The sequence below is a fragment of the Phaenicophaeus curvirostris genome, chromosome 26, assembly GCF_032191515.1.
Source record: "Phaenicophaeus curvirostris isolate KB17595 chromosome 26, BPBGC_Pcur_1.0, whole genome shotgun sequence".
In the NCBI taxonomy this organism is placed as follows: Eukaryota; Metazoa; Chordata; class Aves; order Cuculiformes; family Cuculidae; genus Phaenicophaeus; species Phaenicophaeus curvirostris.
The window spans coordinates 1488823-1508841 of NC_091417.1; the positions used below are offsets into that span (position 1 = coordinate 1488823).

General features: G+C 60.4%; 1 protein-coding gene across 3 annotated transcripts; it reads left to right on the forward strand.

Annotated features, from left to right (window-relative positions):
• The first annotated feature begins 465 nt into the window (after positions 1-465).
• STAT3 (signal transducer and activator of transcription 3) lies at positions 466-17832 on the forward strand. 3 transcript variants are annotated; one of them, XM_069876982.1, is made up of 25 exons: positions 466-571; positions 7831-7977; positions 8305-8449; positions 8584-8682; positions 9122-9217; positions 9302-9383; positions 9767-9861; positions 10060-10211; positions 10653-10811; positions 10938-11030; positions 11796-11855; positions 12304-12333; positions 12449-12542; positions 12626-12673; positions 12913-12996; positions 13085-13183; positions 13355-13490; positions 13601-13653; positions 13740-13834; positions 14123-14262; positions 14644-14859; positions 15102-15144; positions 15761-15873; positions 15954-16715; positions 16751-17832. In XM_069876982.1, exons 2-24 carry the CDS (start codon positions 7850-7852, stop codon positions 16007-16009), a joined length of 2316 nt encoding a protein of 771 aa, XP_069733083.1. In that variant the 5' UTR covers positions 466-571; positions 7831-7849; the 3' UTR covers positions 16010-16715; positions 16751-17832. The 3 variants fall into 3 exon arrangements, with proteins under 3 accessions (XP_069733083.1, XP_069733085.1, XP_069733084.1); XM_069876984.1 differs by having other exon boundaries at positions 14644-14856; XM_069876983.1 differs by lacking the exon at positions 466-571 and adding an exon at positions 6243-6566.
• The last annotated feature ends 2187 nt before the right edge of the window (positions 17833-20019 follow it).

The following is a 20019-nucleotide window of genomic DNA, read 5'->3' on the forward strand; positions in this document are numbered from 1 at the left end:
GTTTGGACTCGATGATCCGGTGGGTCCTTTCCAACCTGGTGATTCTCTGATCTCCCACAGCCCCCATGGGGCTGGTGCCCATCGCCCCATCTCCCCATCGCCCCTTTGGGGTGGGTGCCCCCGCCCGCTCCCCCCGGTCCCCACGCGGGGGCGCTCTCGGCCGCGGCCGCTCTGGCCGCTGCCCCTTTAAGCCGCGGGGCGCGCGCTGACGTCACGGCGCTGCCCGGAACTCAGCTGGGTTTCCCGCACGGCCGTTCCCGGCAGCCGCCGCTCCCCCCGCCGCGCCGCCCCCTCCCCAGCGCCGCCGCGCGGCGGGAGGCGGCGCCATCCGGGAACAGCCGCCGCGGGGCAACCCCCTCCTTCCCCCCCAACCCCAACCCCGCGGGGCGGCGGCGCTGATTGGCTGGCGGGACGCGGCCCCGGCGGGGGGGCGGAGGCTCCGCGCCGCCATTGGTCGCGCTCGCGGTGACGTCATCGAGGGGGCGGGGCTTGGTGCTGCGGGCTGCCCGGCGCGAGGCCGAGGGCGGCGCGTGATCCGCACCGGGAGCCGCCGCCGCCCCGCCGGGAGCCGGTGAGCGGGGGGGGGAGCGGGCCCTGGGAAGGGTGGTCACCGAGCCCCGAGGGTGCTGGGCCCCGGGAACGGTAGGCACCGAGCCCCGGGAACGGTGGGCACCGAGCCCCAAGTGTGCTGGGCCCCGGGAACGGTGGGCATCGAGCCCCGAGGGTGCTGGGCCCCGGGAACGGTGGGCACCGAGCCCCGAGGGTGCTGGGCCCCGGGAACGGTGGGCACCGAGCCCCGAGGGTGCTGGGCCCCGGGAACGGTGGGCACCGAGCCCCGAGGGTGCTGGGCCCCGGGAACGGTGGGCACCGAGCCCCGAGGGTGCTGGGCCCCGGGAACGGTGGGCATCGAGCCCCGAGGGTGCCGGGCCCCGGGAACGGTGGGCATCGAGCCCCGAGGGTGCTGGGCCCCGGGAACGGTGGGCACTGAGTCCCGAGGGTGCTGAGCCCCTGGTTGCCGGTGGGTGCCAAACCAGGCACCGGTGGGTGCTGAGCCCCCGGGAGCAGTCGGTGCTGAGCCCCCGGTTGCCGGTGAGCACTGAGCCCTATTGGATACTGAGCCCCCGGTGGCAGGTGGGTGCTGAGCCCCGGGAGTGGTGGGCACTGAGCTCTGGTGGGCGCTGAGCCCCCGGGAGCAGTCGGTGCTGAGCTCCGGTAGGTGCTGAGCCCCCAGGACCGGTGGCTGCCGAGCCCCGGTGGGTACGGAGCCCCCCCGTTGTCATTGGGCGCTGGGATTCCGGGACTGATCCATACCGGGCCCTGGTTGCCAGTTGGCGCTGAGCTCCAGGACCAGTCGCTGCTGATGCCTTGAGACCAGCCAGTGCTGAGCCCCCAGGACCTATTGGTGTTGAGCCCCAGGCCCCAGTGGGCACTGGGTCCCAGTTGGCACCGGGCTCCACGGAGCTGGGTGCTCGTGTTCCAGCTTGAGGTTCAACAGGACTCAGCACCGGGTCCTGCAGCAGCCCCGTGGCTCCAGGCTTGGGGAAGCTGCCCAGAGGAAAAGGACCTGGGGGTGCTGGTTGGCAGTGGGTGAACGTGAGCCAGCAGTGGCCCCGGTGGCCGACAGCATCCTGGCTTGGATCAGCCCTGGGGGGGCCAGCAGGAGCAGGGAGGGGATCGTCCCCCTGTGCCCGATGCTGGTGAGGCTGCACCTCAAATCCTGGGTTCAATTCTGGACCCCTCAGTCCAAGAAGGACATTGAGGGGTTGGGATCCATCCAAGAGAAGGGAACGGAGCTGGGGAAGAGGCTGGAGCCCAGGGGTTCTGGGAATGGTTGAGGGAGCTGGGGCTGCTCAGCCTGGAGGAGGCTGAGGGGAGACCTCATCGCTCTCTGCAGCTCCTGGAGAGGAGGGTGTGGGGAGGTGGGTGCTGGGCTCTTCTCCCAAGTGGCAAGTGATGGGATGAGAGGGAATGGCCTCGGGTTGTGCCAGGGGAGGTTTATATTGGACATCAGGAAAAAATTCTTCATGGGAAGCTTTCTGAAGTGCTGGCAGAGGCTGCCCAGGGCAGTGGTGGTGTCTCCATCCCTGGAGGGATTTAAAAGCCGGGCAGATGAGGTGCTCAGGGGTGGTTTAGCAGTGGACAGGTATGGTTGGACTTGATCTCAATGCTCTTTTCCAGCTGAACGATTCTGTGGTTCTGTGTTCCCCCCTGGAGCCAGCCTAGGACTGGGGCTGAGCCTGGGGGGCTGTAGGGCCTGGGGTTCAGTGGGGCTGGGGGTGAAGTGGGACCTTCCTGGACCCCCAACACCTCACATACCCGGCGCCCCGTGGTTTTGCTGTTGCTGGGGGGAGGCAGGATGGTCCCGGCAATGGGGCTGGGCACAGGGCCCGGCAGCAGGTGCGGGCAGCACCCTGTGCTCTTGGCGACCCGTAATTAGCAGTAATTAACCTAATCCTCTGGTTTTTTGCAACAGATGGGATTTCTTTCCTTCCCACAGCTCCCAGCAGGCACTGAACCTGGCAGCAGCCTCTCCCTGTAGCTGGTGAGACACGGGGTCTCAGCTCTCCCAGCCATGCTGCAGAGCTGGGGCAGCCTGCTCGCACCACACCAACTCCAGAAGAGGGTTCAAAGCCTAAATGGGCTTCTTGGAGAGGGAAGAACCTTTCGTGTGGCTGCCAGGCCTGGTTTCAGTGGAGCTGGGCAGGGGGCTCTGCGCTTTGTGGGGTTCAACCGCAGGATGGCCCATGTGCCATGAACATGAGATCATAGTATCATAGAATGCTTTGGGCTGAAAGGGACCTCAAAGCCTATCAGTTCCACCCCTGCCATGGGCAGGAACACCTCCCACTGGATCAGGGGCTCCCAGCCCCATCCAACCTGGCCTTGAACCCCTCCAGGGATGGGGCAGCCACCCCTGCTCTGGGCAGCCTGGGCCAGGGCCTCCGCACTGTCACAGCAAAACATTTCTGGTGCTTCTGCTGGTGACAGCTCTGTAATACGACTTGTGCAAGGCTCTCAGTAACTGAGCTTCCTCCTGCTGGTGTCACTGGAGGGGTCAAAGTGTGCTGTGGTCTCCTTCTCATCCTCTCCAGTGCCTCCCGCATGTGTTGCCCCCTCCAGTGACTCCATCGCTGCTTGTTGTGGGGCGAGGGCTGCTCTCAGGTGCATCCCAGAAGCAAGAAAGCAGGCAGAAAGCAGTTGTGGAATTGCACCTGGGGCCACAGCCCTGCTTCACCAGAGGCTGTTGGAGCTCACAGAGCTCTACCAGTGGTGCTGCACAGCTCAGGCCTGGCTCTCGTGCTCTGCCCTTGCAGGGGAGCTCACGAAAGGTGAACTTCAGCTCTCGAGCTACTTTTAGCAGCTTTGCTCTGAGCTCCAGACAGCGTGTTTACCCCTGGGCTTGCATCATGCAGTGCTTGGCCCTGGCTGCATCGGCTGCTCCCTGGCTGTGTTCCAGAGGTGGGAAGAGAGGCAAACCGCAGAGACAGGCAAGCCCAACGCAATCGGAAAGGTTCAACCCTCAGATCTTTAAACCCTGTTAAGAGAGGCTTCCCGGCGGCAGGGCTGGCTGGGGAGAGGCTCCTGTGCGGGGTTTTGGGGCTGTTGAGATTGGAGCTTCCTTGACGACGGTGGCTGTGACAGTAAGGAGTGTGACGAGGACTTTGTCCTCTGGGACAGTCAGTGTTTCGGGCTGTCTGGCTGCCTCTTCTGGGTGCTGGGAGGAGCTGGAGCTTGGTGCTGCGCCCAGGGAGGCAACATCTCCTGTCAGCATTTTGAGAGAGAGAGAGAGGGGAGGCTTTCAGCTGCTTCCTGACTGCTTCCTGCTCCCGGCTGATCCTGCCTTCCCACATCCTCCTGGACTGGGTGGTGGGCTGGATGCCGGGCCCCCTCCCCAGGGCTGCATCATCTCCAGGGCTCTTGCTGTTGGCATGAGCTCACGTTCTAGCAAAGCAAATCATGGCTCGAGGCTCTTCCTGGCCTGCTGAGCACACGGAGCCTTTGCCAGGCAAGGCTCCGGTTGACCTGGGGGCTGTGAAAACTTGACAGGATTCACTGCTTTTGCTTTGACATCCCTCAAGGTGAGAACTGGAAGCAGTGGAGCTGTGGGATGGTGAGCAGAGACTGTGTCTTGCCACAGGCACAGCGAGCTGCTGCTCTGTTCCCACTCAGGGCGAGCCTGCCATGCTCTTCCGTACTCAAGCGTGTGCTCTGCGCTGCCTTCCTTTGCTCCCTCGCCTTGTGAGGAGATGCCTGTGGTGGGAAGAGGCAGAGTGGCTCTAGCTGTGTGCTAGTTCTGTTTTTTCAGGGATCAGTATGACGGCGCTGGGGCCCTGCCGGGGCACCGGCTTCCTGCGGCCGCGGAGCATGCGCTGCAGCAGGGAGGATCTTGCGCTTGAGCAGGAGCCCGGGCTGCACCATGGCCCGTCCTGTGGCTGCTTGTGGCAGTGAGAAGTGGCAGATTCCAGTCTAATTGCGGCTGCTACACAGCAACCGGAGGACTTTGCCTTCGACTTTTTGGTCCTCTGCAGATCAGGGCACCAGCACTGCCTGGAAATGCTCAGGTTGTGGCTTTCTTGAAGATCTTGGATCGAGGGTTCAGTGAAGCGGGATCAGATAAAGCTGCTGCAGCTCGGTAGGGAAGAGCCCGTCCACAAGCAGCTCCACACCATGGTGGGGATGGCAATGCTGCATTTTCAGCTTCCAGCTCTGGGCTGGAGACCCTTCTCATGCAGGAGAGGGGATGGGGCAGCGATGGACAAGTACCGTCATACTTGAGATGCAGTAGGAGCTGAGGGTGCTGAGCCCACCAGCATGTGGGGGACTCCAAGGTTTGTGGGTTTCAGCTCTTGCCTGATCCATTATTTGTTGGGTTTTCCCCCAGAAGTGGCACCGTGTGGCTCGTGCTGTAGCAGCGACCGAGTCCAAAGGGCTGCTCAGGTGGAGGGAATGCTCCTCGTGCTGCTGCAGCCGGACAAACAGCCAGTAAAGAGCAGAATCCACCACACAAAGAGGCTTTGATGCAGTGCCCAGCGCTCAGTCCTGCACTGTGGCTGGCAGCCCAGCCATTCTTGGCTACAGCTGCAGAAAGCAAAAGCTCAGGTCACAACAGCTCTGTCACATCAAACCAGGTCTTACTGCTGAAGGAACAATTCTTGTGTACAGCCTCCTGCATGAGCCAGTGTCTCTCTCCTCCTCCCTTTCACCTATTGCTCCGTTGGAAACAGGCTTGGTTCACGTGCTCCTCTCTGAGGATTGCACCAGAGGGGTTGTTGGTCAAGGTTAACTTTCTGTGGATGTTGCTGCTGGGAAGTTCTAAAATCCTCTTTATCTCCGTGTCAGGTGCCAGTGTTTGAATGCCCCCGTACAGGACGTTCTTCCTTCCTCTTCTTATAAAATCTATCCAGAAAAATAGGTAGGGAGCTGGGTGTAGTGGGCTTCTGAGGAGCATGATGCATGGTGATGCTGGAAGTGCCAACTGGCAGTGGTCTGACACACAGCCCTGCTTGGAGAAGCCACTGTAGATCCCCAGCTCTCCACGCTGAGCAGCCCCTTGGAGCCCAGGAGCTGTGGGTGGGTGGTTGCAGGCAGCAACAGGGTGTTGGAAACCCACACAGCGCCCAGCTCTGTGCCCTGGGCGAGGTTCAAAACTCCTGCGAGGTGCTGCTCTGTGCCCTTACTTGCTGTCAAGGCTCCATTTGTTTCTCTCCTGGCCAACAAAAGCCTGCCTGGCTCCCGCGTGGATCAGCTGCTCTCGCTGTGGGGCTGATCCTTGTGTCTTCCCCTGCTTCCAGCTCGCCCTGGAGCCCTGGGCAGAGCCGTGTGGTTTGCTGGCGGGGAATATATCCCATTTTGAGGGGTGGCATGGCTTTATTCCCTTCTGACTCCTCACTGAGCGAAGCTCTGCTCGCCAGGCACTGCTCTGTGCCTCCCAGCACCCCTCCTGCTGCCAGCGTGTTCCAGACCTCCCCACCTCCCGGGCATTTGCTGTGATTTCCGTCTCTCGGGCTTCTCAGGGGCTGCCCTGCCCTGACAGTTTCCTCCCACAGAAGCTGTTGGGGCTTCTGCGCTGACGCTGCCGTGGGATGGAGCGTGGTGCCTGGAGCTGAGCCCGAAGCCAGCTTGGGACTCGTGGCCAGCGCTGGTGCCCTGCTCCGGCTGTGCCACCTCCCGGCTGTTCCCACATCCCAGCTGACGCGTGTCTCGCTGCGGTGACCTTTGGGTAAAGCAAACAGCTTTCTGCAGGGAAGTGACGTTCTGCTGGTGTGGAGCAGAGCTCCGCGCCTTCAATTCCTGAGCGCAGCTTGCCGGCCCCTCGCTGGCGTTGGTTTGATTTCCATCGATACGCGAGTTGCTAACTCGAAAATTGCTTCTTCCTTGTTTCTGTTGTTTCCTGGCAGTCTCCGCCTTCTGCGCTTACTGTAAGCTCTGCAGCTCCTTCCCTGCCTCCCGGCGCAGAGGCTGATATGCTCGAGGGTGCCTGGAAGACATTGGCACCAGATTAAAGCTTTGTACCTGTTGCTGGTGACCTACGTGCCTAAGACCCCTCCCTTCCCCCTGGAAAGAAGGTAGGAAAGCTTTGGGAAACGGGGCCTCTCTTTAGGAGAAGGCTTTGCTGAAGCCAGGCAGATGGAAGTTCAACTCCTGAAGCCAAGCCTGGAGCTGCGTTTCCTGTGCTCCGGGAGCTCCTGTGCAGCTCAGCGCGGTTTTGAGGTGTTTAATGGCTTTAGGAGCTGCCTGCGATGTGACTTTTAACCCTGGTCTGATCTTGCGGTGTGGGGAGCAGTGGGAAGCGAGGCTTCCTACTTCTCCGGGTTTGTCAGCGTGGCTGTGTCTTGCCTGACCCGCCTGTGGGCTTCTGCCTCCCTGAGCCAGTGGGGTTTGTTGGCTGTGAGATGCTCCGTAGGGGTGGGAGAGGACAAGAATTGGAGTGGCAGGCAGAGCCTGCCTGCTGTGTTCCTGTAATATGGTGCAAATGGCCACTGGCTGCTGGTGCCAGCGCAAGCTTTGCTCATCTTAGATGTATTGGATTAACTTTGCGACATGTGGTGAAAAGAGAATGAGTCAGAATCTGGGCTTTATTCAGCTTCATAGCTGGGGCGGCTGGAGAAAAACCTCTCTGCTGTCGCTGCTCTTGGGAAGCTCGCCAGGGCAGGCGAGGCTGAGGTCAAAGCCACCTTAGAATCATAGAGTCATGGAATGGTTTGAGTTGGAAGGGAGCTCACAGCCCATCCAGTTCCACCCCTGCCATGGGCAGGGACACCTCCCCCTGGATCAGGGGCTCCAAGCCCCATCCAACCTGGCCTTGAACACCTTCAGGGATGGAGATGCCGCCACTGTCCTGGGCAGCCGGTTCCAGGGCTTCACCACTTTTTCTGTAAAGAAAATTTTCCTGATATCCAATCTAACCCTTCTCTGGCACAACTTGAGGCTGTTTCCTCTCATCCTATCACTCATTACTTGGGAGAAGAGACCAGCACCCACCTCGCTACAACCTCCTTTCAGGGAGCTGTGGAGAGCGATGAGGTCTCCCCTTCTCCAGGCTAAACAACCCCAGGGCCCTCTTGGGGTTCCTTGGAGCTCTGCAGCATCCCGAGCCCAGAGCTGCGTGCCCAGCAGCTGCCCTGGCCCCACACTGCCCTCGAAGGGATGGGCACTGCACCAGCTTTCGCAGAGCTGTGTTCCCGGGGCTCGCTGTGCCCCGGCTGCCCCTGGTTCTCCCTCCCCAAAGGGCAGCAGCGGCCGTGGCTGTGTCCGACCAAACGGCCGGCAGGAGGAAGCCTGGAGGCTCCTGTCCCCAGGTCCAAGCAGCATGGGTGGTTGTCTCCGCAGGTCTCCGGAGCTGGCCAGGATGGCGCAGTGGAACCAGCTGCAGCAGCTCGACACGCGGTACCTGGAGCAGCTCCACCAGCTCTACAGCGACAGCTTTCCCATGGAGCTCCGGCAGTTCCTGGCCCCGTGGATTGAGAGCCAGGACTGGTAAGGCCTTGCAAAATGTGGGCATTTCGCTTTGGACACCCACCTTGGGGAGTCTGGAGGAGCTCTGCCGCTTTCCCTGGGCTCTTGACGTGGCAGGACTGGTCCTGCTTCCTGAGGCCAGGAGGATGGGGAACCTCTCTGTCGCCTCGTCCTTGCGGGCACAGGGTTCAGTTTCTTGGTGTGAAGGAAGCCGGGTCTGCTCTGGCCCTTGCTCCGGGGCAGGTTAGGGAGGTGGCTGGGATGTTAAATGGCGTGGAGGACACAGAGCCGCCCTGCTTGCCCTTTCCCCTGTGCCTGGCACCCAGGACTCTGTCCTCCCTCGCGCAGGGCGTATGCTGCCAGCAAGGAGTCCCACGCCACGCTGGTGTTCCACAACCTGCTGGGAGAGATCGACCAGCAATACAGCCGCTTCCTGCAGGAGTCCAATGTCTTGTACCAGCACAACCTGCGGCGCATCAAGCAGTTCCTGCAGGTGAGGTGGGAAGCTCTGGTTTGGCTGGGGGAGCCTGTGGAAGTCCCGTGGCTTTCTGGGCGCAGCTCTGAAGGACGCAGAGGTCCCAGGTATTGCATTGTGCTCGCTAACCTTGGGGTTTGAACTTTTTACAGAGCAGATACTTGGAGAAACCAATGGAAATAGCCCGTATCGTGGCTCGCTGCCTATGGGAAGAGTCCCGGCTCCTCCAGACGGCTGCCACCGCAGCACAGGTGGGTGGCTTGGGTGTCCTGGGGCTGCCGTCCCAGCCAGCAGCGCTGTGCGGGTGCTCGGTGCTGTAGGGAAGCTGCAGGCTGAAGCTCTCCACTTCCTTCAGTAACCATAGCTGCTTCGTGTGGATGAACGGTCCAGCTGCAGGGGCTGATAACATCAGCTCTCTGGGCAGCAGCTGCATCCCGCAAGGATGCCTGGGGTGGCTGTTTGGCTTTGTTGCACATCTTTATCCCTTCTGGCCCCTTCCATGGGCCGTGCCCTGCGCCATTCACCTTGTGATGCAGCCCTGGAGCTCATGCTGTGAGCGTGAAACCATCTGCGCTGGCGCAGGGGTTCATGAGGGGGTGAAAACCCTTCCTGGGAACCCCACCTCAGGCTGGGAGGGGAACTTCCCTGGGTCGTGGCTCTGGTCTAATGCCCTCGCTTTCTCTTGTGCAGCAAGGGGGACAGGCAACACATCCAACTGCAGCGGTAGTGACAGAGAAGCAGCAGATGCTGGAGCAGCACCTGCAGGATGTGAGGAAGAGAGTGCAGGTATGTGTGCTACCTAGGCACCTTTTCCTTTCCCCACCCCTGTGATGTAGGGCTTTGAATAAATCCACATCTCTTGCCTTGAAGGATCTAGAGCAGAAGATGAAAGTGGTGGAGAATCTCCAGGATGACTTTGATTTTAACTACAAGACTTTGAAAAGCCAAGGAGGTAATGGAAGCTCATTAACATCTGGCAAACCAAAGTGTGTTACTGCAAGGGAACTTGCTGGAGGCCATGTTCCAGCTCTCCTGGTGCCTCCTCTCCAAGCAAGAAGGGTGGCTTAGGTTCAGGGCATTTGCATGGTAATTGGAGAAAACTTGTCTTTTCTTTCTGCCACTGCTACTGCCTCCAGGGGCAGAGGTGGAGGTGGGAGTTGTGCTGTGCCTGCAGCAAAGCCAGCAAGGTGCTTGGAGGCTGTGTGAGATTGCTGCTCAACTATTAGCAGCTTTCTAGGGAGCTGCTCCTTTGCAGTGGAAGTGTTTTGTTTGTGTGGTGCTTGGGAGGGTTGGAGTCCACGTGCCTGGCTGAAGGCGTCTCCCCTCTCCGCACAGACATGCAGGATCTGAATGGAAACAACCAGTCGGTGACCCGGCAGAAGATGCAGCAGCTGGAGCAGATGCTGACGGCGCTGGATCAAATGCGGAGAGTATGTCGTGCAGCTGGCCCTCCAGGTGCCCCTGGGGTGCCTTGGGGCCCTTTTTCTGGGGCGTAAGTTTGGTATTCCTGGTAGCCAGAACTGAGAGCAGCGCTGGAAACACAGCCCCGTGCGACTTCTTCTCTGTGAAACTTGCAGATCTCTGAGGGAGTCGGAGGGGGCTGAAGGTTCTGCTTTCTTTGTCAACAGGGTATTGTGAGTGAGCTGGCTGGCCTGTTGTCAGCCATGGAGTATGTGCAGAAGATGCTGGCAGATGAGGAGCTGGCAGACTGGAAGAGACGGCAGCAGATCGCTTGCATTGGTGGCCCACCAAATATCTGCTTAGACCGGCTCGAGAACTGGTAAGAGCTGCCTGGGGCTTGCGTCAGTCCCTGGAGAGGGGGCACTCGCACACCTGCAGTGGGAATGAGCTCTTTGCCTCTGGAAATACCTTTGCAAAACGGTTTCTGATGCCTGCAAGCCTAAATGTAATGCACTAGTTGGCCTGATCCTCGACAGTGGGCACTAGTGCTGGAATGATTAGCCCCAGGCCCAAGGGATTTTAAGGCTGCTGTGAGGAGTTCCGGGTCCTGTCTCTGCAGGTCTTGGGTGGGTGTAGGTTTTGTAGTGCCTGGCTTAGGATAATGGACTGGGCCAGGAGCCGTAGATACATTCTGTTGCCTGCTGGTTTGGCACAGAGAGCATCCTCTCTCGCTTAAGCAAAGGAAGAGGAGGGCTCTGCAGGCTGGAACCATGCAGGGCTTGGTGGCCAGAGCTAACGCTGGTTCTCCCTGCTCCCCTAGGATAACCTCTCTTGCCGAATCACAGCTCCAGACCCGGCAGCAGATCAAGAAGTTGGAAGAACTGCAGCAGAAAGTGTCCTACAAAGGTGATCCGATCGTCCAACACCGGCCCATGTTGGAGGAGCGGATTGTCGAGCTGTTCAGGAACTTGATGAAAAGGTGCCGAAGGCTGGGAGGGAGCCGTGGGCAGTTCCCTTGTCACAGGGTGGAGGGACGGCTGGGGGCAGTGAGCATGCTGGGCCGGGCCTGGGGTTTGACTGTGGTCCTTGTGCCTTTCCACCGCAGTGCGTTTGTCGTGGAGAGGCAGCCCTGCATGCCCATGCACCCCGACCGGCCCCTGGTCATCAAAACCGGCGTGCAGTTCACCACCAAAGTCAGGTGGGTCACTGGTTCCTGCCATCCCCCTGCGCTCGGGCGTGGGGAGGGAGCCGTGTAGGGGAAAGCTAAGCAGGAATCGCTCTCCGAAGGAGATGCTGGTGTGGATGCAGCCTCCAGCTTGCCTGGGGAGCACTGATACTGGGTGGGAATGAATCCCAGCGGGCTGGCCCTGCTCGAGTGCTGCCTGTGTGACTCAGGGCAGGGCTGGCTGGGGCTCTGCCGTGTTCCTGGAGGCAGGCGTGGTTCTGGTAAATCCCGCTGTGGGGGCGAGCGGCAGGAAGCGTCATCGTATCCCTGGCCAGCTGCCTCTCAGCTGGCCTGTGTTCCTGCCAGCCTCTGCAGAGAGACAAGCTTCTCCCACCCTGTCTCTGCCTGGAGCTTGTTCACCATCTCCCAGCTGCGCGCCCGGTGCCTCTCGGCGTCCTGCCCACGGAGCAGTGAGGAGGGGGCTCGTTCAGAGCAGATACCTGCCTGCTGTGGGCTGTCAGCAGCCAAAATCACCCTCCTCGGGGGGCTCACGGAAATGTGGAGGCTGATACGTTGCAGGCCTGCATGCAGACGGGCTCAGGGATGTTGAAGGAGCTGGGTAATGCTGCCTCCCTGGGGCTTTGTGGTGTGAACCGTGGTGCTGCCTGCTGGGGGTGTGTAGAGCATTGTTCTCCATGCAGCTCTGCTGCAGTCTGTACCAGATGCTGTGTTGAACTGAAGGTTTTCATGTGTGCAGGATGTTTGTGCTCACATTCTGCCTCTCCTGCCTCTTTGCAGGTTGTTGGTCAAGTTTCCAGAGCTGAATTATCAGCTGAAAATTAAAGTCTGCATTGACAAGTGAGTTCTGCGCTCTGATCTTGGCAACGTTAGGTGGGGTTATTGCAATGGGACTTGTCCTGCTGCCCTTGGGTCTGTCTCCAGCCCTGCCCTGAGGATACGGGGTCCCTTGGGTTCTTTCCCATGTAGGGGACAGCCTTGGGGACTTGTGGGATCCCAAGGGTTTGTTTCCATTTTAGGGAACAGTCTGGGAGGCTTCTGGAATCCCAAGGGTTTGTTCCCGTGTGGGGAACATCCTGGGGGGCTTATGGGATCACAAGAGTTCTTTCCTTTGTGGGGAATGTCCTGGGGAGCTTGTGGGTTCCTAAGGGTTCGTCCTCATGTGAGGGGCAGCCCGGGGACCTTGTGGGACTCAATGTTGTGATGCAGCCAGCCCCACACACCAGCTTGTCTGCACTGGGGTGGGAAGGCCATGGCCATGACCAGGTGTGTCTCTTCCCTTTCCTAGGGACTCTGGGGATGTTGCAGCACTTCGGGGGTAAGTGTAATAGTTTAGTGGTTTTTTTCCCTTGCTTTTAATCCTGGCAAGATCCTACTGCCCATTCACTCTGAGAGGGCCCTGTCAGCTTATGCTGCGTCTTTCCTCTTTTGAGGTCCCGGAAATTTAACATCCTGGGGACAAACACCAAGGTCATGAACATGGAGGAGTCGAACAACGGCAGCCTCTCAGCAGAGTTCAAACACCTGGTAGGTACCACGAGCTCTCGGGCTGGCTCCTCTTAAGGCCGTGTGACGCCGCGGTGTTAACCTCAGCCCATTCCTCTCCGCAGACCCTCCGGGAGCAGCGGTGCGGGAATGGGGGCAGAGCCAACTGCGATGTAAGTGCTGGGGGACCCCTGGGTGTGAGAGCTCTTTGCTGGCAGCTCTGCTCCTTGTTGAGCAGCTGAGGCACGAGGGGAGGTGGGAGCCCTGCCCTGAGGGGGTGTCCACAGGCACCTCTGGCTTGTTGGCAGCTGCCAGACCAGCTCTCTCCACCCTGACCTGAGCTGCGTTGGGCCTGTTGGCCTGAGGGCAGGTGTTTTCTGTGCTGTCATCATCCTGTTCTTTTCCACCCTAGGCCTCGCTGATCGTCACTGAGGAGCTGCACCTCATCACCTTTGAGACAGAGGTGTATCACCAGGGGCTGAAGATCGACCTGGAGGTGAGCTGCGGGTTACTGCCGCTCGCTCCCTGGGGGCAGAGGAGCCCTGGGAGATGTCTGAGCCTGTGGTCGCCTCCTGTCTTTGCAGACCCACTCGCTGCCTGTGGTGGTCATCTCCAACATCTGCCAGATGCCCAATGCCTGGGCGTCCATCCTGTGGTACAACATGCTGACCAACAACCCCAAGGTAGGGCCTGGCGCTGTGGGGACAACTGGCAGGGCAGCAGCGCCAGCTCTGGGACCAGAGCACCCCGGCAGGCGGAGAGGGGGAAGCTGCGGCCTGAGAGCAGGGCTTGGGGAAGACCTGGCTCTGCTTCTGTCCCACATCCTGCTCAGGGCTGTGTCTTCCCTTGCACAGAACGTGAACTTCTTCACCAAGCCCCCCATTGGGACGTGGGACCAGGTGGCAGAGGTGCTGAGCTGGCAGTTCTCTTCTACCACAAAGCGCGGCCTCAGCATCGAGCAGCTGACGACTCTGGCAGAAAAACTCCTAGGTAACCTGGTGTGGGTGTCCTGCCTGTCCCTGCTGCCCCTCAGGTTGCTCCCTGGAAACGGTGTCTGTGGAAGAACAGCTCTAAATGTTGATGCTGTTCTTCTCTGCCAGGGCCAGGTGTGAATTACTCCGGCTGTCAGATCACCTGGGCCAAGTTCTGCAAGGTAGAACTTCTTTTCCCCTGAGTGCCTTTCCTTGGTTGTTCCTTTCCTCCAAGCTGTGCTCACAGCCTCCCTGCCCTCTTCCTCAGGAGAACATGGCTGGCAAAGGCTTCTCTTTCTGGGTCTGGCTGGACAACATCATTGACTTGGTGAAAAAGTACATCCTGGCGCTGTGGAACGAAGGGTGAGCCTTGGCCAGCATCAGTCTGGACCCTGGTCGGACTGGGCCTTGGGAGGGGTCCCACGAGTGCTGTCCCAGCAGAGTAGGATGTCCAGGAGCAGGTGGGCTCTCCTGGGATGATTTTTTTGCCCAAGCCCTGTTGGCTGGTTCAGGATGGCAGCTGGGAACCCCTAAAATGTTGGTGGCTCTGCTGCTGCCTGATGCTGTGCAGAGAGCTGGTGGGGTTCACATCCTGGAATACCTGCCCTGGTATCCTGACCACCCTTGCTGTCCTTGCTTCCTGCTGCCCAGGTACATCATGGGGTTCATCAGCAAGGAGCGGGAACGAGCCATCCTGAGCACCAAGCCTCCAGGAACCTTCCTGCTGCGGTTCAGCGAGAGCAGCAAGGAAGGTGGCATCACCTTCACGTGGGTGGAGAAGGACATCAGTGGTACGTTGCACTCCCCCCTCGCTGCCCTGGGCGCTGTGCCTTGCTCAGCCAGCGTTCCTGGCTCCAAAGGGGGCTCGGACCATGGTAATGTCCCCTGATAAGACATTTGTCCTTTGTCTGTGTCCTGACAAGCCCTCTGCCCGGGTTAAGACTTTGAGGCTGGGTGCCCCTTGCTGGGCGCTGCTCTCTCTGTCCACATCCTGCCCCTGTGGTGTGGTCTTCCCCAGCTCTGGAACCTCCTAGCAGGTCCCTATCCTGCTCCGTGGTCTGCTCCGTGTCTGAGCACAGCCCGAGGCCTGTCTGTCCTTTCCCTTCTGCTCCTGGGGTGTTTGAGGAGGAACGCGGGTGTCTTTTCCCTGTGTCAAATGTCTCCTTGTATAGGGAAAACCCAGATCCAGTCTGTGGAGCCTTACACCAAGCAGCAGCTGAACAACATGTCGTTCGCGGAGATCATAATGGGCTACAAAATCATGGATGCCACCAACATCCTGGTGTCCCCCCTGGTGTATCTGTACCCGGACATCCCCAAGGAGGAGGCGTTTGGGAAGTACTGCCGCTCCGAGAGCCAGGAGCACTCTGAAGCTACGGACTCAGGTAGTCGTTGACTTTCTGCATTCCAGCACAGCTCCCGTGTCGCAGGGAGGCTCCAGGGGCAGCTCTGGTGGAAGGGCTGTCACCAGCTGGGATCTCGTGCCATTTCCTGGAGGGCGCAGCTGCGGTGTTGAACTGGTGCTGGGTCCCCGTGGTGTGGGGAGGGTCTGCAGATGTCTGCTCTAGAGGGGAGGGAGAGCAGGGTTCCTCCTCTGCAGCTGGTGACGAGGCTGCTTGCTCCTCTGCAGGTGCTGCGCCGTATCTGAAGACCAAGTTCATCTGTGTCACCCCGTGAGTGTCCTCGGGCTGTCTGAGAGCATTGGGGGGATTTGTACGTGCAGTCTTGCTTGAGGAGCTGCTCTGGGCAGGGGGAGACTGTGGGGCTAAGCCAGGCTCTGGCTTGCTGTCCTAACCACAGGCCTGTTCTTCCCCTCCTGAGGCCTCTTTCCTCTGGAGAGCTCTTGAGACCAGCTCAGCTTGGTGGGGTAGGCGAGAGGGGCTGTTAGAGAGCTCTGGCCAGACCCTGACTCAAGAGGTTTCTATGCTTCTAGAATCATTATATAGTTTGGGTTGGAAGGGACCTCAAAGCCCATCCAGTCCCACCCCTGCCATGGGCAGGGACACCTCCCACTGGATCAGGGGCTCCAAGCCCCATCCAGCCTGGCCTTGAACCCCTCCGGGGATGGGGCAGCCACCCCTGCTCTGGGCAGCCTGGGCCAAGGCCTCCCCACCCTCACAGGGAAACACTTTTCCCTAAGATCTCATCTCAATCTCCCCTCTTTCAGCTTGAAACCATTCCCCCTCATCCTCTCCCTGCCCTTCTGATCAAGAGCCCTTCCCCAGCTTTCTTGGAGTCCCTTTCAGTGCTGGAAGCTGCTCTACAGTCTTTTCTTCCTCCCTCGAACAGCACCTCCTTCAGCAACACCATCGACCTGCCCATGTCCCCGCGCACCCTGGACTCGCTCATGCAGTTCGGCAACAACGGCGAGGGAGCAGAGGCCAATGCGGGCGGGCAGTTTGGTGAGTCTGGGGGGTCCTGGCACTGAGGGGTCCTGGCTGTCACCACACACGGGGCCCGGTAACCTCTGTGTCTCCCGCAGAGTCGCTGACCTTCGACATGGAGATGACGCAGGAGTGTGCTTCTTCACCCATGTGAGATGCTCCAGTGGCGCTGGTGGGCGCCTTCCCAGGACTCTGCCTCCTGCCTCCACCGAGCTCCCCGGCTCTTGCCTGGCTCAGTCACGGTTGCTCTGGGCCTTTCCTTGGAGGAGCCGGGGGCCGAGGCCCTTGCCACCAATTCCTTGTTTGATCCAAATGAGCACCCCCCTCTCCAGGGTGGTGCCACTCGTCTCTTTGGGGGGGGATGGGGGGGGAAGAACCTTTTTCTATTTCCTTCCATAATGGTTTTTTATTCTTGTTTTGCTCATTCAAGTGCCTATTAGCCTCCGATCGCAGCCTCAGTCTTTACAAATGCTTCTGCAGCCCCAGTCATGCTGCCTGGTGTTGAAAGCTGCTTTCCTGACTGCTAGAGTCCCAAAGCTCTCATAGATCTTATGAGCCTGGATTCACCTCCGGGTTCCCGAGAGGGGCTGGGCCGGTCCTGGACTCTGTGTGGGTTCCCTGATGCATTGTGCGATGAGATCTGCCTTGCTGCTGACCCAGCAGCCCTCCTGGAGCTCCTGGAGTGCAGGGGGGTCTCCTCTCCACACCCTTGGCCCTGCTTTTGGCCAGGAGGACCAGCAAGCAGCTCCGAGCCCCCAGCTGGATGGGCCGAGGCGAAGCTTCCGCCGGGCTCTGCTGGGAGCGGGGAGTTTTGGTGGCTGCCTGGGCTTGCCACCACCTTCCTGCTGCAGCACCGAGATGTGGCTGGCTCCCGCAGCCCCAGCGCTCCTGCTAGGACAACTAGTTTCCTGCAGTGATGTGAACCAGCACCGGCGCATCCCTGTGAGCGCGGAGCGTTTGCATCCTGGCTCTGTTTTGGGGCCTGGGTATAATCACAGAGGCTGTCCTGACCAGCGCTGCAGGGCCTGCCGTGGCCCTGTTCCTTCTGGGATGCGTTGGGATGTCCAGGCAGGGGGTTTGCAGCTTCTTGGGGGCTTCACGTGGCTTTTTTGTTGGAGGTTGGCTGTTGTTGTTAAGGCAGGAGGTGGCAAGAGTTGAAGGGAGCAGGATGTACGCAAGGAGAGAGGAATCCACTGCAGGTCAGCGCTCGGTGGAGATGTGGGTGTTGCAAAGGGCAGGTTTCCTGCTCGAGGGGGTCGAGGGAGGCTGGAGGCTGTGCTGACCGATGGCTGTGGTTCAGTATTTTACCAAACCAGGGGCAGCCCTCCTGCCCTTTCCATGCAGTGGGGATGTAGACAAGGATGAGCAAGGAAGGGGAGTAAAAGGCAGTTGAGATCTGCACGCCTTCCTCTCCCTGGCATCTGGCAGCCTGGGGAGTTAGTGAGACTGCGGTGGCTCAGCTGAGCGTAGAGCTGCCACAGAAACATCCTCGTGGGCACCAGCCCGGGGCTTTGCAGGTCTGATGTGTCTTGGATTGGTCCAGTCTGGAGAGAAACTCTCACTCCTCTGTACCAGTGATGCTGCAGGGAGGATCCATCGTGTGGCTCTGGACCGTGGGGTGTCCCTGCAGCCCCCCAGCTGCAGACTGAGCTGTCGGCGTCACAGCCAGAGGGCAGGGCAAGGGGTAGGATCCCCAGGGAGGGGGGAGAGAGGACTGTTGAGTCCAGACCAGCCTCGAGCCGTGCGTGGGCTCCAGGCGCTGGCTGGGGCTGGCCCTGGGATCAGGAAAATGCCCTTGGAAGCTGGGAGGTGCTGAGAGGGGACGAGGGTCGTGCCCCTTGCTCGAGTGTGGCTGCCCCCAGCTGCAGCCACTGTAGGCCTGGGCAGCATTCAATACTGTAAAAAATTCTTATTTTTTTGTATATTTTATTGCTGTATTTACAGGCTTTTACCTCTGAAATAAAGGCTCTGAAGCGACGTGTGCCGAGGGGGGTGAGTTGAGCTGCGTCTGCGTGCGGCGCCTGCTTTACCCCGCTCCGGGAACTGGGGCCTCTCTCCGCGAAGCGCCTGCCCTGACGCCAGAGCTGCGGTTTCGCTCGACGTAACCCAGGCTGCACCTGGCCCTGCGCCGCTGCCCGGTGCGCGTGGGCTGCTGGCGGCCGCCCGCCTTATCTGCGCGCCGCAGGGCGCTGCGCGGGGGCCCTATCGCCACAGCCGGGGGCTGCGCGCTGTCTCCCCCAGCCATGCCTGGGTCTCCTCCGGTTGCGTCAAGGAAACTGGTGCCAGCGTGGGAGGACGTGGCTGTGCCAGGGACCTGCTCGGGCTGCTCTTCGCCCGGTGCTGCCGGCGGCTGCACGGGGACCCCTGTTCTGTCCCCCCTTGGGTGCCTCAGGGGGCTCGGGGCGGACGTGCCTCCCCACCGCCCCTCTCCAGGGCCACGTCCCGAGGCTGGGAGAGGCCCTGGCTGCCTGGGGCCCCTCTGGGGACCTGGCCACAAGCCCAGGGCTGCGGGCATGGCTGCAGCGTGGGCTTGTCCTGCCCTCTCGTGGGGACACGCTGGAGCTGGCCCTCAGTGCTGTGGGGCCCTGCACCCTATGTGGCTGCAGGGAGAGACCCCCAATCACTCGTCTGGGTCCTACATCCATCCTCTCTGGGGGGATGGACCCCCTGCCCCTCTGTGCACCCCAAATCTGCCCCTCAGGGACCCTCCCAGGAACCCCTCTCCCTTCCTCACAGTTCCCAGCTCTGCCTGCTGCAGGATGGGATGGAAAACCCCTGAACAAGGAATTTTCTTACTGATACGCAAACGCTGGGGTTGCCACAACCGTTTGCTGTCAGGAACACTGCGTCCCTTCCCACACTCCTGCAGATAAGTGGTTTCTTATCTCCCTGCACGCACATGCCTGGCTCCATCCCTGTCGGAACCTGCCCTGCTCCATGGGTTTAGCCGGGGGACCTGGCCCTTGAGTGATGGGGTTAATTGGCTGCTGATCCCATCTCAGGAGTTGCTGTTGTGAATGCTCCAGTTGGCAAGAGCCTCAGCCTGATTTGCAGCGGGAGAAAACGCCTGGGGAAGGTGCCAGGTGGCTGGAACCCACCAGGGCAGGGGGCACCTGCCCACCCGCTTGTCGTGAAATCATTGAATCACGGGGTATTTTGAGTTGGGTTGGAAGGGACCTCAAAGCCCATCCAGTTCCACCCCTGCCACGGGCAGGGACACCTCCCACTGGATCAGGGGCTCCAAGCCCCATCCAACCTGGCCTTGAACCCCTCCAGGGATGGGGCAGCCACCCCTGCTCTGGGCAACCTGGGCCAGGGCCTCCCCACCCTCACAGCAAAACATTTCTCCCTAAGATCTCATCTCGATCTCCCCTCTTTCAGCTGAAAACTCTTCCCCTTTGTCCTGTCCCTGCACTCTCTGATCAAGAGCTCCTCCCCAGCTTTCCTGGAGCCCCTTTCAGCACTGAAAGCTGCTCTAAGGTCTCACTGGATCCTTCTCCAGGCTGAACACCCCCAACTCTCTCAGTCTGTCCCCCTCCTGCCAGCCCGGCTCTCCCTGGGGGCTGCAAACTGTGGGGCTGGGCTCCCCTCTCTCCCTGTGCTGTCGCTGCAGTGGGACCCGCTTGGGAGGGCTGGAGAAACGGGCTTGTTTGTGTTTCCAGAAGGAGGTCACCGGGACGGCTTTACTCCTTCCCCAGGTCTGCAGCCGCCCCCTCCGGCAGCGCAGCAGGGAGAGAGCAGGGATGGTGTCTGAGCCAAACGTGCAGCCGGATTAGGGGTTTCCAAATGCAGATAAGCCGCTTGGGACACAGACGCTTGCGTGACAGCGATGGGGAGGCCCCACGGGGATGGGCAACCACCTGCCAGGGCGGCCCTGTGCCGGGGGAGCCGACGCGGGCGGCTGTCGTGGGGCCCCGGCTGCTGCCGGCCAAGCCCTGGGGTCCCGCCAGCCCCGGGCGAGTCCAGCCTGTGCAATATTTATCCTTGGGGGTAAACCTGCAGATGCAGATTAGAGAGGTCAAGATTGCAGCCCCAGGGCCAAGGGAGTCAACTTGGCAGCAAGGGTGGTGGGAGACAGAGACCCTGGGGTCCCACTGGAGGCTCCACTTCTCCATCCAACCTGGTCCTGAACCCCTCCAGGGATGGGGCAGCCACCACTGCTCT